Source organism: Camelina sativa, chromosome 15 (genome assembly GCF_000633955.1).
Source record: "Camelina sativa cultivar DH55 chromosome 15, Cs, whole genome shotgun sequence".
Lineage (NCBI taxonomy): Eukaryota > Viridiplantae > Streptophyta > Magnoliopsida > Brassicales > Brassicaceae > Camelina > Camelina sativa.
In genome coordinates this window covers 7980054-7996299 of record NC_025699.1, presented here as the reverse complement: position 1 = coordinate 7996299, position 16246 = coordinate 7980054, and the positions used below count along the sequence as shown (strand labels likewise).

At 35.0% G+C, this 16246-nt stretch overlaps 4 protein-coding genes across 5 annotated transcripts; 2 read left to right on the top strand and 2 right to left on the bottom strand.

Moving 5' to 3' along the window:
• Window positions 216-2914, top strand: LOC104745970 (polyadenylate-binding protein 6-like). Its single transcript, XM_010467360.2, has 7 exons — window positions 216-547; window positions 752-1064; window positions 1164-1423; window positions 1514-1807; window positions 1908-2347; window positions 2433-2495; window positions 2616-2914. Exons 1-7 carry the CDS (start codon window positions 319-321, stop codon window positions 2853-2855), a joined length of 1839 nt encoding a protein of 612 aa, XP_010465662.1. The 5' UTR covers window positions 216-318; the 3' UTR covers window positions 2856-2914.
• Window positions 3023-4646, bottom strand: LOC104745969 (GDSL esterase/lipase APG). The gene is made up of 5 exons (XM_010467358.2): window positions 4358-4646; window positions 4139-4269; window positions 3828-4061; window positions 3481-3736; window positions 3023-3378 (listed from the first exon to the last, which is right to left on the bottom strand). Exons 1-5 carry the CDS (start codon window positions 4599-4601, stop codon window positions 3179-3181), a joined length of 1065 nt encoding a protein of 354 aa, XP_010465660.1. The 5' UTR covers window positions 4602-4646; the 3' UTR covers window positions 3023-3178.
• Window positions 7065-8558, bottom strand: LOC104745968 (histidine-containing phosphotransfer protein 4-like). The gene is made up of 6 exons (XM_010467357.2): window positions 8433-8558; window positions 8179-8309; window positions 8026-8094; window positions 7683-7754; window positions 7425-7497; window positions 7065-7293 (listed from the first exon to the last, which is right to left on the bottom strand). The coding sequence occupies exons 1-6, from the start codon at window positions 8475-8477 to the stop codon at window positions 7246-7248; spliced, it is 438 nt and encodes a 145-aa protein (XP_010465659.1). The 5' UTR covers window positions 8478-8558; the 3' UTR covers window positions 7065-7245.
• On the top strand, window positions 11856-16206 carry LOC104745967. Of its 2 annotated transcripts, XM_010467356.2 has the most exons (4): window positions 11856-12339; window positions 12726-15314; window positions 15403-15508; window positions 15596-16206. In XM_010467356.2, the coding sequence occupies exons 2-4, from the start codon at window positions 12799-12801 to the stop codon at window positions 16199-16201; spliced, it is 3228 nt and encodes a 1075-aa protein (XP_010465658.1). In that variant the 5' UTR covers window positions 11856-12339; window positions 12726-12798; the 3' UTR covers window positions 16202-16206. The 2 variants fall into 2 exon arrangements, with proteins under 2 accessions (XP_010465658.1, XP_019092562.1); XM_019237017.1 differs by having other exon boundaries at window positions 11856-15314.

The window sequence follows — 16246 nt, the reverse complement described above, 5'->3', positions numbered from 1 at the left end:
TGCGGCGCGTGTAGTTTCCGTACAACAGCCGTCTCTGCGAGTCTCTCTGTGACTCTGAGAGTGTGCAGCTCACTCGCTATCATCATTTACGGTTATAACAGAACGATGTATACATACACACTTATATCGATACATACACTCACTCAACGACAAAATAAAAGATCTCTCTTTCTTCTCTGCTTCACTCGTCTTCTCCAATTTACTCTTTTTTTTTTTCCTCTGCAGAGTCTCTCTTTCATCACTTTCTCGGAAAAAAAAAAAGTTTTTGTTTCTTTCTATAGAGAGATTGAGAGATTACGATACGAAGAAGAAGAGACCATGGCGCTCGTGAAATCTGAAACGAAGGCGTCGGGAAATCAACAGCAGCATTCTTCAAGGTTTACATCTTCGCTTTACGTCGGTGATCTTAGCCCAGACGTGACGGAGCAAGATCTCATCCACAAATTCTCTTTGACTGTTCCTGTCTCCTCCGTTCATCTTTGCCGTAACTCCGTCACCGGAAAATCCTTGTGTTACGCTTACATCAACTTCGATTCTCCTTCCACCGGTAAAACAAATTACAACACTTCGTCCTTTCTTTAATCCGTTTCGTTTCTTAAATCTCTGTTTTTGGTTTCTTCGTATAATCGTTTCTTCTTTCGTTCTGTAAAACCCCTAAAATCTTGTTAAAACCCTAGAAATTTCCCGAATTTTTGATGAATCGCTTCTGATTAATCTTTGTGTTTTCTTGTTGATTCTTTGGGTGGTTTAGCGTCGAATGCTATGGCGTGCTTAAACCATACTGATTTGAAGGGGAAGGCTATGCGAATAATGTGGTCTCGGAGGGATCTTCAATACCGTCGTACTACTGGGCTTGGAAATCTATACGTTAAGAATCTTGACAGCTCGATCACTAGCATTTGCTTAGAGCGAATGTTTTCCCCCTATGGAGACGTACTCTCTTGCAAAGTCGCTGAAGAGAATGGCAAAAGTAAAGGTTTTGGCTTTGTTCAGTTTCATACAGAGCAATCTGCTGCAACTGCTCGTTCTGCTCTCCATGGCTCTGTCGTTGATGGCAAGAAACTGTAAGTTAAATTGTGGCTTTAAGCATGATTTCTTTATTGGTTGATTGAAGGTTAATGATGAGTGATTGATTGTTTTACTTGGTCTGTTTCTTTCTTTAGGTTCGTAGCCAAGTTCATCAACAAGAATGAAAGAGCAGCTATGGCAGGACATCAAGAATCCACAAACGTTTATGTGAAGAATCTGATTGAAACTGTTACAGAGGATTATCTACATACACTGTTTTCTCCATATGGGACAATCTCAAGTGTTGTGGTTATGAGGGATGGTATGGGAAGATCTAGAGGTTTCGGATTTGTCAACTTCTGCAATCCAGTAAATGATAAGAAAGCTGTGAAATCTCTCCATGGACAACCACTTGGTAACTCAACCTTCTTCTTCTGAGCCCAATACTTAGTACATTGTCATTAGACCAGAGTTTCTGAATTTAGAACTTTGCTTTTATGATTAGGATCGAAGACTTTGTTTGTTGGAATGGCACTGAGAAGTGATGAAAGGAAGGAGATGCTGAAGCAAAAATACAAGGGCAACTTTATTGCCAAGTCTAACATGGGATGGTCCAATCTGTACGTGAAGAACTTGAGTGAATCAATGAATGAAACAAGACTGCGAGAAATATTTGGAAGCTATGGGAAAATAGTCTCAGCTAAAGTGATGCGTCATGAGAATGGTAGAAGTAAGGGATTCGGCTTTGTGTGTTTCTCTAACTGTGAAGCGTCCAAACAGGCTAAAAGAGAGCTCAATGGTATACTATAACTAATGTAGTCTAGCTTATCTTTGCTCTACTAGACCTAACTGGTATTTACTGATACAATTTGCACGACTATTACTCTTGCTGCTTACAGGGTTTAAAGTTGATGGAAAACGATTTGTTGTTCGAGTTGCTGAGCGCAAAGAGGATCGACTCAAGAGGTTGCAGCAATACTTTCATGGACAACCACAGCATTACACGCAAGTTCCTACTGTCCCTCAGCCAGTCCTCCCATCTGTGCCCAGCAGCTTTCATGGACAACCACATCATTACACGCAAGTTCCTCCTGTCCCTTCACCAGCTCAGGCAGTCTTCCCATCTGTGCCCAGCTGCTTGTATGGACAACCATGTCATTACACGCAAGTTCCTCCAGTCACTTCACCAGCTCAGCCAGTCCTCCCATCTGTGCCCAGCAGCTTTCATGGACAACCACATCATTACACGCAAGTTCCTCCTGTCCCTTACGGTGCATCTTATTACTATATGGCGCCTCAGTTACCACAAATGTTTAGCCACCAAAACATCACCACCTATGTAAGCATTTCTCTGCTTCTTTAAACAAACCCAAAACCTGTCTTCAAATTAAATATAACTCACACTTCCTATTATTATAACTCAGGTTCCAGCTGGCCAGGCTCCTCTCAAGGAGAAAAGATCAGTGCACCTAGTCTACAAACACCCGGTATGCCTTCATTAACACTAACATGTGCTGAATCTTCCATTATCTCCAAGGTTTTTTTGTTAAGGTTAAAATGTTTGCTCAGTCGGAAGTTTTGATTCCTAAGTTGGTATTTTTCTGCAGGCTTATCCCTTTGCCAAAAGTGGTGCCAAACAGAAACTTGTCTTTAAGGGTGAGGGTAACCGAACTTTAGAGGCTGCGACATGCTCAAAAGCAACAACATCTGCTGAGAACCGTAGAGAAGCATCACCCGCTTTGAAAGTAATGTCGTCACCAAAAGTGAAGAAGGCAGAGAAGTCAGGAAAACAAATTGCACTAATTGGAGGGGGCTGCTTAAACATTGGCCCTGCTGCTGTGGCTTGACATCTCTCACCGCTTAGAATTCCACTGCTTTCATTTTAACCCTTCAATAGCTTTTGCTCATAGAAATTGTACAGATTACAAGAGCTTCGATCTGTAGATCTTTAGATCTACAACTCTTTAACAGGAAAATGCAGAGGTAGGTTGTATATAGTTTCTGGTACTAAGTGTTCTCAAACTTTTGATTTTCTTGTAGTAAGTTTCAATACATTTTAGTAAATAGTGGTGGTTTGATACATAGTTCAAAGAGAAACAAATGTATGACTCAAGGTTTTACAGAAACAGCAATTTGAAAAGAGAAGATATGACATATAATGAAAGATCTATCATCCACCGATAAGAGAGAAGCCCTGTCCAATTAAAGAACTGGCAAGAATTTCATTGGCAGCTTCCGAGGGATGAACACTGTCCCAGAACACATACTGAGTAGCATTGGGACATGTTCCCAACGATTTCGGATTGCACAAGAGTGAAGTTGTTTCGACTGTTCCTGTTCCACAACATCCTTTGGTTGCTTCAGTGAATCCTGCAGTTAGACAAAAAAAGATGAATAATGTGTCATGGATTTTCTAAAGCAGAGCAGCAACAATAAATGTTATAAATATATAAGTCCATTTTTGTGACTTACCGGATTTGGAAGGGTTCTGAACAAGATCATAGAGTGGAGTGAAGATGTCGAAGACAACAATTTTAAGACCAGAATACTGCTTCTGAAGCTTTGAAGCAGCTGCATTAAGCTTCTTGTTGAATTGCTGAGCATCTGTGTTGAGTCTTTGAACACAACCTTTTTCATGGAAACCGAAAAGGGTTCTTGCAGCTGGAAGACATCCCGTTGGAGGCAGAGAAGTCACACCGATCTTCCTTGCTCCAACCCCGTACACTTGCTGCAACATTTAATCAAAACTCAAAAATGTCACATCTTGTATTCTTTGCAATTGAAAACAGAGGGATGGATAACCAAGGAAAAAGTTTTACCTTGATAAATGTAGAGAAGTTATCGATAAGGAAAGATCCGTACTGATCAACAGTGTAGACTTTGTTAAGCAGAGGATTCACATAGTAATTTTGAACAAAGTCACTGCTTCCTGCACTTAAGAGACAGATTGCTCCGCTTATGATCGAATCAGCTTTTTTGCTTCCTGCAATTTTTATCAGCTTGCTCTTGTATTCCTTGAAGTACTCAACTTGCTGATACAACGGGATCGCATGCTGTCCCAACAAAAAAGAACAAAATTCATCAAACAGATCTAATAAGAAATGTATCAGAAGAAAGAGCAGTCACTTACATTGATAAGAGCAGCTTTGTCATCATAACCTGAAGCTGCAGAAGCGAAGTTAGCACCAATGAGAAGGTTCTTCCCTGACGCTTCAGGACTTAGATAAGCTGGTGGGTACTTAGTGAATCCTAGAGTCTCAGCTGTCACAGAGTAAACACACAAAAGACTTCAGTTTCAAACAACTTAAAGAAGATAGGTAGCTTGGTTTACAAGTAAAAACACTCTTACCGGTAATATCAGTAGCTAGTTTGCCGTTGCAGAAACGCCCGGTGGGTTTGTGGTTAGCGAAATCACGGCCGTAAGGAGGGTAATCAGCTCTGAAAATGGTCGGGAGGTAGTTGTTGTTGCCGACATCAACTACAGAGTCTCCGAATGTCATGATCGCAGGAACTAGTTGAGCAAAGGAGATTTGGAGTACAGAGAAGGCAGAGACCAATGTGAGAAGCAAAAACGACATCGTGCGACGATCCATGTTTTTGCTTTGGTATGTGTTAATGGTGAAAGATTACATGTACTTTGGTTTATATATATACATAGACAAAGAGGGTAGGAGTTAGTTTACTTCAATGTTGTTGTGTCAACTCTGTATACACAGACTCTCTCTCTTATTCAATATTTCTCCAACCATTTTTTTTTTTGATTCGTGGAAAAAAAAACTGAACCAGCCTGTTTTTTGCATAATTCAATTTTATTAGGTAAATTTCTTAAATAAACTTTACCTTTTAACGGAAAAAAGTTGCACATGGATGCCATAAATAGGATCTGGTCTGTGCTTAAAGTAAAGGAAGATGGAGGTTGTGAGAGTGAGTGAGATACATATATAGCTATGGCTAATAAATGAGAGTAGTTTCACGTCGCTTTGAATAATTGATTTAGCAATTAATTAAATTCATATGTATAAAGATTTAAGAAGATATATAGTTTATGTATTAGGCTGTTCTGTTTTTTTTTCTATTTCTTTTTCTTTTGGGAGAGAAATTTATTGCTCTATCTACGTCTACGACCACTGTGTATAGTGTAGACTTTTACGTGGAAGAAGTTGAAATAAATTCTAATAAATGCTGGGTCTTTTAAATAAAACCAGAAAACTTGTGATTTATTTCTCTGCATTATGGATTTTTATTTTTCCATGCATAAGGTCTGAATATAGCTGACCAAAAATAAAGAATAAATTTGAAATTCTGAACACAAAGGAGTTTAGTTATCTCATTGTATGAAAACATAAGACATGCATGTAAGTGTAATTAAATTAGGAATTGTTATATAATTAGTGTCGTATAGCAAAGTTTTTTTTAACTTAAAAATAGTTTGCATCTAAGCCTTTTATTATTTTTATTTTTAGTTTTTGTTATGAACAGTTCTAGTGGAGACTAGTAGAATCTAATCTATAATAACAAATTGTCTTTCATAATGAGATAAAATAGGTCAAAATATATAGGTCGCGAACGACGACGCTGTCTAGAAGACTAGAACAAACCGAATAAGGTAAAGCATTATTTAATTTGTTTTTTTCAACAATGTAATGCATTCGTTATAGTAGAATCGATTAATGCATTCTTTTGCCCACAATTTTCCGTATCCCGTTATTATTGGTTGCCAAAATGCGGGAAAAGGGTCATTTCATACTTGTACATTTCCAGAAGTGCGAATTTTTACCTGTACAAATTATTATTGCCAATTTAAACATGTACTCTGATATAATTCAAAATTCATACATGTACTTTCAAAATTGAGCCAAATTCTGAAATCTACATTGAGGGATGCTGACTCAGACTCGACGTGTATAATGATGTGGCATCATCTTCTCCAAACGATGTCGTTTTGCTCCTTTTATTTCGAAAAAAATGTCTAAAATAGCAATTCCCTTGCTTCGAACCCACCACATTTAAGACGATTTAAATCTGCTTTAAACCAGTTGAGCCGACAACCGTATTCGAAAGTAGCACACACGTTTATAATTATAAACCTAAACAATCGACCTATTTATCCATTGTCCACACACATGATCCGACAACCATATCCATGGCTCACTCGAATCTTTGTAGCTCCTCGATAAAAACAATCAATTTATCACTTATACTTTCATCTTTTTTAGTAATTTTGTGTTAAGTTTTAAAGATTCAAATGAAAACAATGGATTATTAAAGTGAAATTCTTTGTGACCAATTGAATGTTTAGACGATGGATTATTAAACAATGGATTAGATCTTTGCATCTCAGGTCCGTAAGTTATGGAAGAGGAGAAATCGACGGCATACTCCGACGCTCTCACGCGTAAAGGCGAAGGAGCTGCTCACTTCAAGCAAGGCCTCGGCTTCTCTTCCGGTGGCAATGTCGTTTCGAGAAGAAGAAGAACTAATGAATTCCAAATGAGAAAATCAAATCATGAACCCTAGATTTCTTATTTTCCCCCAAATTCCAAACGATGTCGTTTTATTATCCAAAACTATGTATTGTTTAGGTTTATAATTACAAAAATTGTATGATATTCTCGTATATGGTTATTGGATCAACTGGTTACAAGCATACCCAAGCCAGCTTACAGGTTTTGGGTTCGAACGTAGTGGGTTGCCATTTTGAACATTTTTGTGAAATAAAAAGAGCAAAACGACGTCGTTTGGAGAAGACGATGCCACATCATTATACACGTCGAGTTTGAGTCAGCATCCCTCAATGTGAATTTCGGAAGTTGGCTCAGTTTTGATAATACATGTATGAATTTTGAATTTTATCAGAGTAAATGTTTAAATTGACACTAATAGTTTGTACAGGTAAAAATTCGCACTTCTGAAAATGTACAGGTATGAAATAACCCTTTTCTCACCAAAATGCTACAAATACGAGGTAATCGTAAAGATAAACTCTTACTTTACATAAAAAGCAAAAGTAAATATAAACTCTTTAAAAGAAATACCATTTAAGGATAAAGAAAACATTGAGAAAATTTGGACCGTTTATTCATACATAATATAAAATGTCCAAAGATCTTCTTTATAATAACGTACATTGCAATATATAAATACTAAAAAATAAAGAGGAACTATTTTATTATATATGATTATTCTACAAAATTCGACGACGATTCCTCATTTATCTCTCTTGCTCGCTCTCTCTCTTTACTTGGGCCTACGTGCTGTCTCCTTTGGCCCCGCCTGCCTTGCCAACTGTTCATTACAAAACTTAATTAAGTTCAGCAAATACACTACTAGTAGCTAGTATAAGAAAAAGTGATTAGTAGGTTTAATCCGATGATTATGTGATTCATTAAGGTATAACTAAGTGATCAGTGGCTTGCCTGGAAGTAATGTTCAAGCTTCTTTCTCAACGTTGAGTGTTCTTTCTTCAGTTGATGAAATGTCCTCAAGCATCTATGGATCGGTCGGCAAGTTAAAAGAAAACTAATTAGGGAGTCGAAAATCAAACAAGACAAAAGTTTAAGGTTCATTGGATTGCTTCCGTATCTTTATATATTTATTTTCAGTTTGACCCCATAAGTTTGTATTCCATCAAAAATGAGACACATGAAGGTGTAAGTGTTAAAAGACGAGCATACCCTTCAGCATTTCCAGCTCTGCAGTATTCTCTAAACTTTGTGCATTCAGTCTTCACCTTACTTGCCCCAATACTACAAAAACAAGGAAAACACATACATTATGTCAATAGTAGCATTGCAAAACTACGATCCTAAAACTTTTTTGTAGTCAAGTAAATTTTTTCATTGAATAATGAGAATGGAAATATGTAAATTTTTTTTTTATATGTTCTTTGTTTTACACTCTTTTTTTCTTGAACACATTTTTTAACTACTAAAATCTTTGCATTTTTTTCCTAACTACTACATTTTTTTTTCTTAGGATAGTAACTGATTTTGGCAAAATTACAGGGGAAATTATTACCTCGTGCTGCTTCCCTTAAACTGATGCATGTAATTATCGAGCCTATTGAAATCAAATGATCCTCTTTCCCTGCATTGTTAAAATAAATTAGAAAAATCGAAACAAATTACGCAAAAATAGAAAGATTGAAAATAAAATAAAAAAACTACTCACAAAGCTTGGTCAATGTTATTGATTAATCGAGCTGAATCTTTGAAGTATAATGCGGAAACTTCTTCAACAAAATTAGGGTTTGCATCATCTTGGAGCTCTTCTAACTCCATGAATTGTTCGTCGAGATATCCCTGCATGCATTTTCCCCATATTAGCTTTTGATTCATTCATTTTTCTGTTTTCTTAGAAGAAATTCATAACTAGTAAGAATATAAATAAATACAAAAACACTACGAAAGAAAAATTAAAGAAACCTGATCAAAGAGGGACTGCTTAATGAGTGCCACCTGCCTCTGCATTTTTGTTTAAACTTTGAGAAAACTTAACAATAACTAAGTGAGAAATCGCCCAAACTAGTAATTCGTTTTTATCTTAGGTAATTCGTGTGGCAATGCAATATTGAAACGGTGGACATCTAAGATATATATAGGGGAAAAATAGAATATAAAATAATTTTATATTACACATCAAAAAAGAGAAAGTAGAAAAGAGAAGAGAATATTTATAAAAATGATGGGAACATAAAAATGATGGGAACCTGCAACGTAAGGGACATGAATTATGTATTCTCATACTTCGAAAAAATAGAAAAAGGAAACGTGTATTATCAGCTTATTTCGTTAACAAATATATGCATTTCTCAATATATTTTTATTTATATTTAATTACATATCGTAGGTGTAATATATCTAATGATATATGTCTCAGTAAAAGTTATTATATATGTGAATTTTATAGTAATTTTTATGTTTTAAGTTTTGAACATGCATGAGATTTCAATATATTAGCGAATTCCTCAATATAAGTTGTTTATTTATTATTAGTAGTGTACATGATGAATATAAACAAGTAACAAACTACTGTGGATGATCGATATATATTGCCCCAAAAAATGATTGAAATGCTTCAAAATCTCAATATATTAATCAAAGGATCTCATGAATGGCGAATAGCGGAATATATCTAATACTATTATTTAAATACTTACATCATAGAAACAGGTAAATTTCGAATTAGAGCCCAAAAGCTAAACGTTGCTGCTGTACGAAACACATCTTCGGAAAATGGCAGCAAAAGATATACTAATAAAATGAATTTGGACAAGAATTTTTCTGAAAGTGAAAACGAAAAGTTCTAATTTAAAAATGGTATACAGTTCAAGAGAAATATATTCTCAACAAATCAAATGACCGTTTCCGTCTTGATTAATTACTGAATATTTAATACATGTTTTCACAAAGTTTCTTTAATATCAAAATAATATTTTGGGTATTTTTTAAGGTTTTGATTTGCATAATAGTTTATTTCTGGAAAGAAACATACATATGAATAAAATTGGGCAACAAAAAATGTTTTGTTTCTGAAAGAAAAAAAAAAAAAAAGGTCGAACTCGCATTGTAACAAACATTATTATGGTAGAATTGATTACTTTATTTCGAATAATTTTAGCTACAAAATTTTAATCAGTGAACATATGGATATGACTAAAAATATAGATGTTAATTTCATGTATTTAATATTTTCATATTTTTCTTATACTAAATGGACATCTACATATATAGTACATATAATTGTGCTTTTATACTCTTTCTGTTTCACAATGTCATTTTGACATATTTCATACAAATTAAAAATATTAAAATATACATTTCACAAAAATATTTTAATTCTAGGATAAAGATAAAATTAGGAATTCTAAGTAAACGATGCGTTGAAATATAAAATGATGCATTGGAAATGTAAAAAAGATATTTTTTGTGAAACAAAAATATAATTTTACAATGACAATCTTTATGAAATAGAAGGAATATCAGATAAAGTTGATGTTAAAAGACAAATATCATACAAATTCAGCTAATTGAGAAAAGGTTAATTTTATTATAACAACAACGTCAACCTAAACGAAAGAAAATGTTCTACTAGTTATTATATATAATATATATATATATATATACATATATATATTTATATTTTGAACAACTACTAGTTATATTTTTGTATATAAAATATAAAAGATAAAATTGATTTTATTGGGTGTATTACACAACTCTTGGGCACTACAAATTTTGTGCTGTGTGAATTCCAAAATTTCTTTACCATTTGACAAAACAACAATGAAGGTGAAGGTGTGTGCTGGTGAGAGGGTGTTGTGTTCCAAAGAAAGGCTAGTGCTTGTGCGGATGCGTACGTTTCCTACTTCTATTTTGTTAAGACAGTTGCTAAAAAAAACTAATGGAGGATATGAGGAGATACGCCAAACCAAAAAAAAAACAAAGAAAGAGAGAGGGAATAAGATACATATGTCCAACGAGTAATAATAAACCATAAATTTCTGTTATTGGAAACAAGGAACAAGTATCTAAAAAGGAAAAACTGAACCAAAAGCAGAGAACATAACAATTGTGATCTAAATGATTGACACAAAGACATAAAAGATCTTTTTTATCATTACAGCATGATTTGTTCCTTCTCTCTCTATCTCTCAGACAAGCATCGTGAGATATATCGAATTACACAAGAGAGAGAGAGAGAGAGAGATTGATCATGTACAGAAAACTTCAGCTTTATTTATTCGTCCGCCCACCAAACCAATCTCACATAAAGAGACTTGTCTAGTACATATTTTTGGGTGGAAGTGGGTTTAGAATATAAGTTTTTATTATTGCTTGCTGTCTCATCTCGATTATTCTCCTTAATTCCGACCTTCCTCTCTAACAACAAATATACTTTATACCCAAAAAATTAGAAAGAAAAATCATTCAAAAGCTTGTGAGGTTTAACATCATAAAAAGACAAGTGATCATATCTAACTTACCTTTGGTATTTAAATCTAATGTCATTTTTTTTTATATAACTTTTGTTATTATCATAGTGCAAGATAAAATTCTAATAAATGCTGATGAATTTCATGGCAATTATTTAATTTTTGTTTAGATAATTGGATTGATACATATGCCATTTTCATTATTGAAAACATCAATCACTGTAAATTTCTAAAAATGATCACATCTTAGTTATTAAAAGAAAATAATTCTTTTTTTTTAATGAAGTTATGTCTATTTATAAGCTAAGGGTAGTCTTATTGTTATCATGAACTCTTTATCTGTCATGCACCTCTCGTTGGGAGAAAATATGAGGAATTGAGTTTTACTATTAGGAAATAGAGTACTAGACTATAGGGGTTAGGGTAGGTTAGGGTTAGACAAAATCAGTCTTCTGATTCTTTAGTAGGTTTGCTTGTTCCACTATTAATTAGTTCCTAAGATTGAAAGATTAATACATGTTTAGTTGATTTTAAAAATGATATATAGATATTCTTCGGAAAGTTTGTCGTGAGATTTTTTTGTTTGATAGACATGACACTACAACAAATATGTACATTGATAGCAGACGGATATAGCTCATTTTCCGTCACTGCTATGAAAGATGAGATTTTTTTTCGCTTACTTTTTAATAGCATCTTATTAACGCTATGATAGGAAAATTATGTAGCGGGAAACAAAAGTGACTTTTGTCCGCCAATACTTAGTGAAATTATTCACTTAATCGCCAAATAAAAAAAAAACCCCAAAACTCGACACACTCTCTCTCTCTCTCTCTCTCTCGTTACAACCTAAGCTCAACCTAAGAAGATTTCTTCTTCTAAATTCTCTGTGTGTGCTCAAATTCTTCTAAATTTCTTATCAATTCTTCAGTTTTATCGCCGTTTGTGAAAAGCCCCAATTTCGCCGTTTGTGAAAAGCCCCAATTTCGCCCTAAATCTCCATATCCATCGCAATTGATAGCTCGAATCCATTTTTGAGGCATGTCTTTCTTCTTCCTCCTAATTTCGTTATTTGTTTCGATTATTTGTGATTTCAAACAGCTTTTGATTTCGATAAGGGTCAGATTTAGTTATCTGTTTTGTTAGGGTTCGATTTATCTAGATTTATTTCGTTATCTGTTTTTTAGGGTTCGATTATTTACAGATTTTGAGAATGTGGAGTTTCGAATCCATCTGTTTTGTTAGGGTTCGATTATTTACAGATTTGACTCAAAAATAGCTTTTGGATTTGAGTATTTGCGCCTTCATAAACTGAACGATTTTTTTTTTTTCCCAAGTGTTGGTGATTGAAATGTTGGGGAACTGAAGCTTCTCATTTCTCTGTACTCACACAACAGGTTAGTATCACTCAACCAATAGTTAAACATTATTATTACACACGAATATTGGTGATTGCTATGTTTTGTCCTTTGAGTCTGATTCGTATAAATAGTGATTAGATTAGTGAGATTTTACACAGTTAGATATTGGTTTAAGAGCATCTGTATGTGTCTGAAGTAGTGCAGTATTGTCTGAATTGTTGCTTAATGTGAGCTTTGTATAATATGTATCTCTATTTTATCTATAAAGGTTAAAATTTATATTATAACATATAATGTTGGACAAGGCATGGGTGCATCTATGCAGGTAAGGAATTATATTTCATAATTAGGTTTTATTTTGGGTTTGGATACTTTAAGATGTTCTTTTAGTTATGATTTTTTTCTTTAATTATCCATTGAAGAGCTGATCCTGGTTATAAAAGTGGAGCTTGGAAATTTGTAAGGGATGTGTCTGCGGCTTTAGGTGACATAGAAATGATAATATGTCCTTGTAAAGACTGTCGTAATGTAGTACGACAGTTAAACAGTGTTGTGGTTGAGCATCTTGTAATAAGAGGGATGGATGAGGCATACAAGGTGCATAGTGATTGGTATCATCATGGAGATGTGAAGTCAGTAGATGAATTTCAAAGTAAACCAACTCAGTGGAATGAGGAAGTTTTTGAGTTATATAAAGCTGCTGAATTTTTTGATCAAGAGTTGGCTTTTAGAGGTGACTTAGCTGACCAACCTGTGGGCGACTTAAGTGAGATTGCAGAGGGTGAGGACCAACAAGAGGATGAGTTCCTTGCAAAGATCCGGGATGCTGAAACCCCACTATACCCTAGCTGTTCAAACCACAGCAAGTTATCGGCTATTGTGACTTTGTTTAGGATTAAGACACATAATGGCTGGTCGGATAAGAGCTTCAATGAACTGCTTCAGACATTGCCAAGCATGTTGCCAGATGGTAATGTCTTTCACACATCATTGTATGATGTCAAGAAATTTTTAAAGAGCTTTCATATGGGATATGAAAAGATCGACGCATGTGTTAATGATTGCTGCCTCTTCAGAAAGAAGTTAAAGAAGCTTGATAAATGTCCCAAATGTAATGCTTCACGGTGGAAGACTAATAAGCGGACTAATGAGGTAAAGAAAGGTGTCCCACAGAAAGTATTAAGATATTTTCCAATTATACCAAGGCTGAAGAGAATGTTCAGATCAGAGGACATGGCTAAGGACTTACGGTGGCATTACACTAACAAGAGCACTGATGGAAAACTTCGACATCCAGTAGATTCTGTTACATGGGCTCAGATGAATGAGAAGTATCCTTCATTTGCAGCTGAAGAAAGGAACATACGGCTTGGGCTGTCCACAGATGGATTTAATCCATTCAACATGAAGAATAGTAATTATAGTAGCTGGCCTGTGCTATTGGTAAACTACAATTTGCCTCCTCACCTTTGTATGAAGAAGGAGAATATAATGTTGACATTATTGATTCCTGGTCCACAACAACCAGGTAATAATATTGATGTCTACCTAGAACCTCTTATTGAGGATTTGAATCATCTGTGGAAGAATGGAGAGCTAACGTATGATGCTTTTAGTAAAAGTACATTTACTCTAAAGGCAATGCTTCTCTGGACCATTAGTGATTTTCCTGCGTATGGAAATCTTGCTGGTTGTAAAGTAAAAGGTAAAATGGGATGTCCTATGTGTGGGAAAAATACTGATAGTATGTGGTTGAAGTTTAGCAGGAAACATGTCTACATGTGTCATAGAAAAGGTTTGGCTCCAACACACAGATATAGGGAAAAGAAGACTTGGTTTGATGGAAAAGTTGAGCATAGGAGAAAGTCAAGAATTTTAACTGGTCATGAAGTTCATCAGAATCTGAAAAACTTCCAAAATGATTTCGGAAATGTGAAAAAGGCTGGGATGAAGAGAAAGAGAACTGTCTATAAAGAACCAGTGTTTGACAGTGATGATGATGAAAGTGAATCCGATGAAGATGAGGAAGTAGAAGTAGATGAAGATGAGTTATCAAGGTGGAAGAAAAGATCCATTTTATTTACTCTGCCTTATTGGGAGGATCTACCAGTACGGCATAATTTGGATGTAATGCACATAGAAAAGAATGTGACTCACAGCATTGTATCCACATTGTTGCATTGTGGAAAATCTAAGGATGGTCTTAATGCTCGTAAGGATCTTCAACATCTTGGTCTAAGAAAAGAGTTGCATCCTACCACAAAAGGAAAGAGAACATATCTTCCAGCAGCACCTTGGTCTTTGTCCAAGAATGAGAAGAAGATTTTTTGCAAACGACTATTTCATTTTAAAGGTCCAGATGGATACTGTTCTAATATTTCAAGAGGAGTTTCAGTAGAAGAGTGTAAGGTAGGAGGTCTGAAATCACATGATTATCATGTCTTGATGCAACAGCTTCTCCCGGTTGCACTTAGAGGATTGTTACCAAAAGGTCCTAGAACAGCAATACTACGGCTATGCGCATTCTTCAATCATTTGTGTCAGAGAGTTATTGATATTGAGGTTATTACAGTATTGGAAGCTGAAATTGTAGAAACGCTTTGTATGTTTGAAAGGTTTTTCCCTCCAACCTTCTTTGATATCATGGTACACTTGACTGTTCATCTAGGAAGAGAAGCTAGACTAGGAGGACCTGTGCATTTTAGGTGGATGTACCCATTTGAGAGGTATATGAAAGTTCTAAAAGATTTTGTAAGAAATCCTGCAAGACCAGAGGGTTGTATAGCAGAGTCATATCTTGCAGAAGAAAGCATGCTGTTTTGTAATGAGTTTCTGAAAAAGACAACCAATGTAGAAGAAAAACCTGAGAGGAATGTAGAGTATGTGAACAGCTCTATATTAGAAGGTCGTCCAATATCAGCAGGAACGTCATTCACTCTTACTGAAATGGAGAAGAATATAGCCCATCTTGCTGTCATTCAAAATACAGCTGCCTTTGATCATTATGTGGAGTAAGTTACTTGTGTATTTCATTCCTTATAAATTATAAGGTCAAAATTATGCTGCTGATAGTTTCTTTTCGTATTTATGATTTGGTAGTATGCATTTGCAATATCTACAAGACTCAAATCCAAGGTGTAGACGTGATGCAACATATTTATGGTCTATGCATTCTAAGAATTTTGCTGCTTGGTTAAAAGGACAGGTGAGTAAAGTTATGAATTTGATGAGTCTGTTTATAAATCTATAGTAGACTCATTCATAATTTTGATTAGTCTGTTTAATTTTGTAGATATCTATTACTTCTGATGGACATGAAGACATAGTTAAATGGCTAGCATATGGTCCACGGTGTACTGCAAGGTCCTATACTGGTTATATAGTTAATGGACAACGTTTTCACACATACTCACTTGAAAGGCAGAGTCAGAACAGTGGTGTTTATTATGAGGCAACGGCTATGTGTAGATCTAGTGCTAAGGATACTTCACAAGTAGTTGATTTGGTGTCATATTATGGGAGAATTACTGACATCATATTGTTGGACTACCATGTGTTCTATGTGCCGATATTTAGATGTAACTGGGCAGTAAAAGGTAATGGAGTTAAAGTGGAAGATGGGTTCACACTTGTTAACTTAAATCAGAGCCAAGTAAGCTTTCAGAAGGATCCGTATATTCTAGCATCTCAAGCAAAGCAAGTATTTTATTCAAGTGAAGATGGATCAAGTTGGTCTGTTGTTATGAGAGGTGCTTCAAGAAGATATAGTAAAGAAGATGTTCAGTCTGGAAATGCAGATATAATTGGTCCATTGCCAGTAGATGTTGACATGGATACTGAAATGGATGAAGCTGAATATGCTAGATCTGATTGTGAAGGCATATATGTGCAAGAGTAGATTCTTGATTCATTTATATATATATATATATATATATATATATAT

Bases quoted from the DNA above. Each gene is read 5' to 3' on its own strand.
- LOC104745970 (XM_010467360.2), top strand. From the start codon at position 319: ATGGCGCTCGTGAAATCTGAAACGAAGGCGTCGGGAAATCAACAGCAG. The intron at 1,065-1,163 runs GTAAGTTAAATT...TTCTTTCTTTAG, and splicing joins GTCGTTGATGGCAAGAAACT to GTTCGTAGCCAAGTTCATCA. The intron at 1,424-1,513 runs GTAACTCAACCT...TTTTATGATTAG, and splicing joins TCTCCATGGACAACCACTTG to GATCGAAGACTTTGTTTGTT.
- LOC104745969 (XM_010467358.2), bottom strand. From the start codon at position 4,601: ATGGATCGTCGCACGATGTCGTTTTTGCTTCTCACATTGGTCTCTGCC. The intron at 4,062-4,138 runs GTAAGTGACTGC...TTGTTGGGACAG, and splicing joins ACAAAGCTGCTCTTATCAAT to CATGCGATCCCGTTGTATCA. The intron at 3,379-3,480 runs GTAAGTCACAAA...GTCTAACTGCAG, and splicing joins TCAGAACCCTTCCAAATCCG to GATTCACTGAAGCAACCAAA.
- LOC104745968 (XM_010467357.2), bottom strand. From the start codon at position 8,477: ATGCAGAGGCAGGTGGCACTCATTAAGCAGTCCCTCTTTGATCAG. The intron at 8,310-8,432 runs GTTTCTTTAATT...AAATGCATGCAG, and splicing joins AGCAGTCCCTCTTTGATCAG to GGATATCTCGACGAACAATT. The intron at 8,095-8,178 runs GTGAGTAGTTTT...TTAACAATGCAG, and splicing joins AATAACATTGACCAAGCTTT to GGAAAGAGGATCATTTGATT.
- LOC104745967 (XM_010467356.2), top strand. From the start codon at position 12,799: ATGATAATATGTCCTTGTAAAGACTGTCGTAATGTAGTACGACAGTTA. The intron at 15,315-15,402 runs GTAAGTTACTTG...ATGATTTGGTAG, and splicing joins GCCTTTGATCATTATGTGGA to TATGCATTTGCAATATCTAC. The intron at 15,509-15,595 runs GTGAGTAAAGTT...TTAATTTTGTAG, and splicing joins CTGCTTGGTTAAAAGGACAG to ATATCTATTACTTCTGATGG.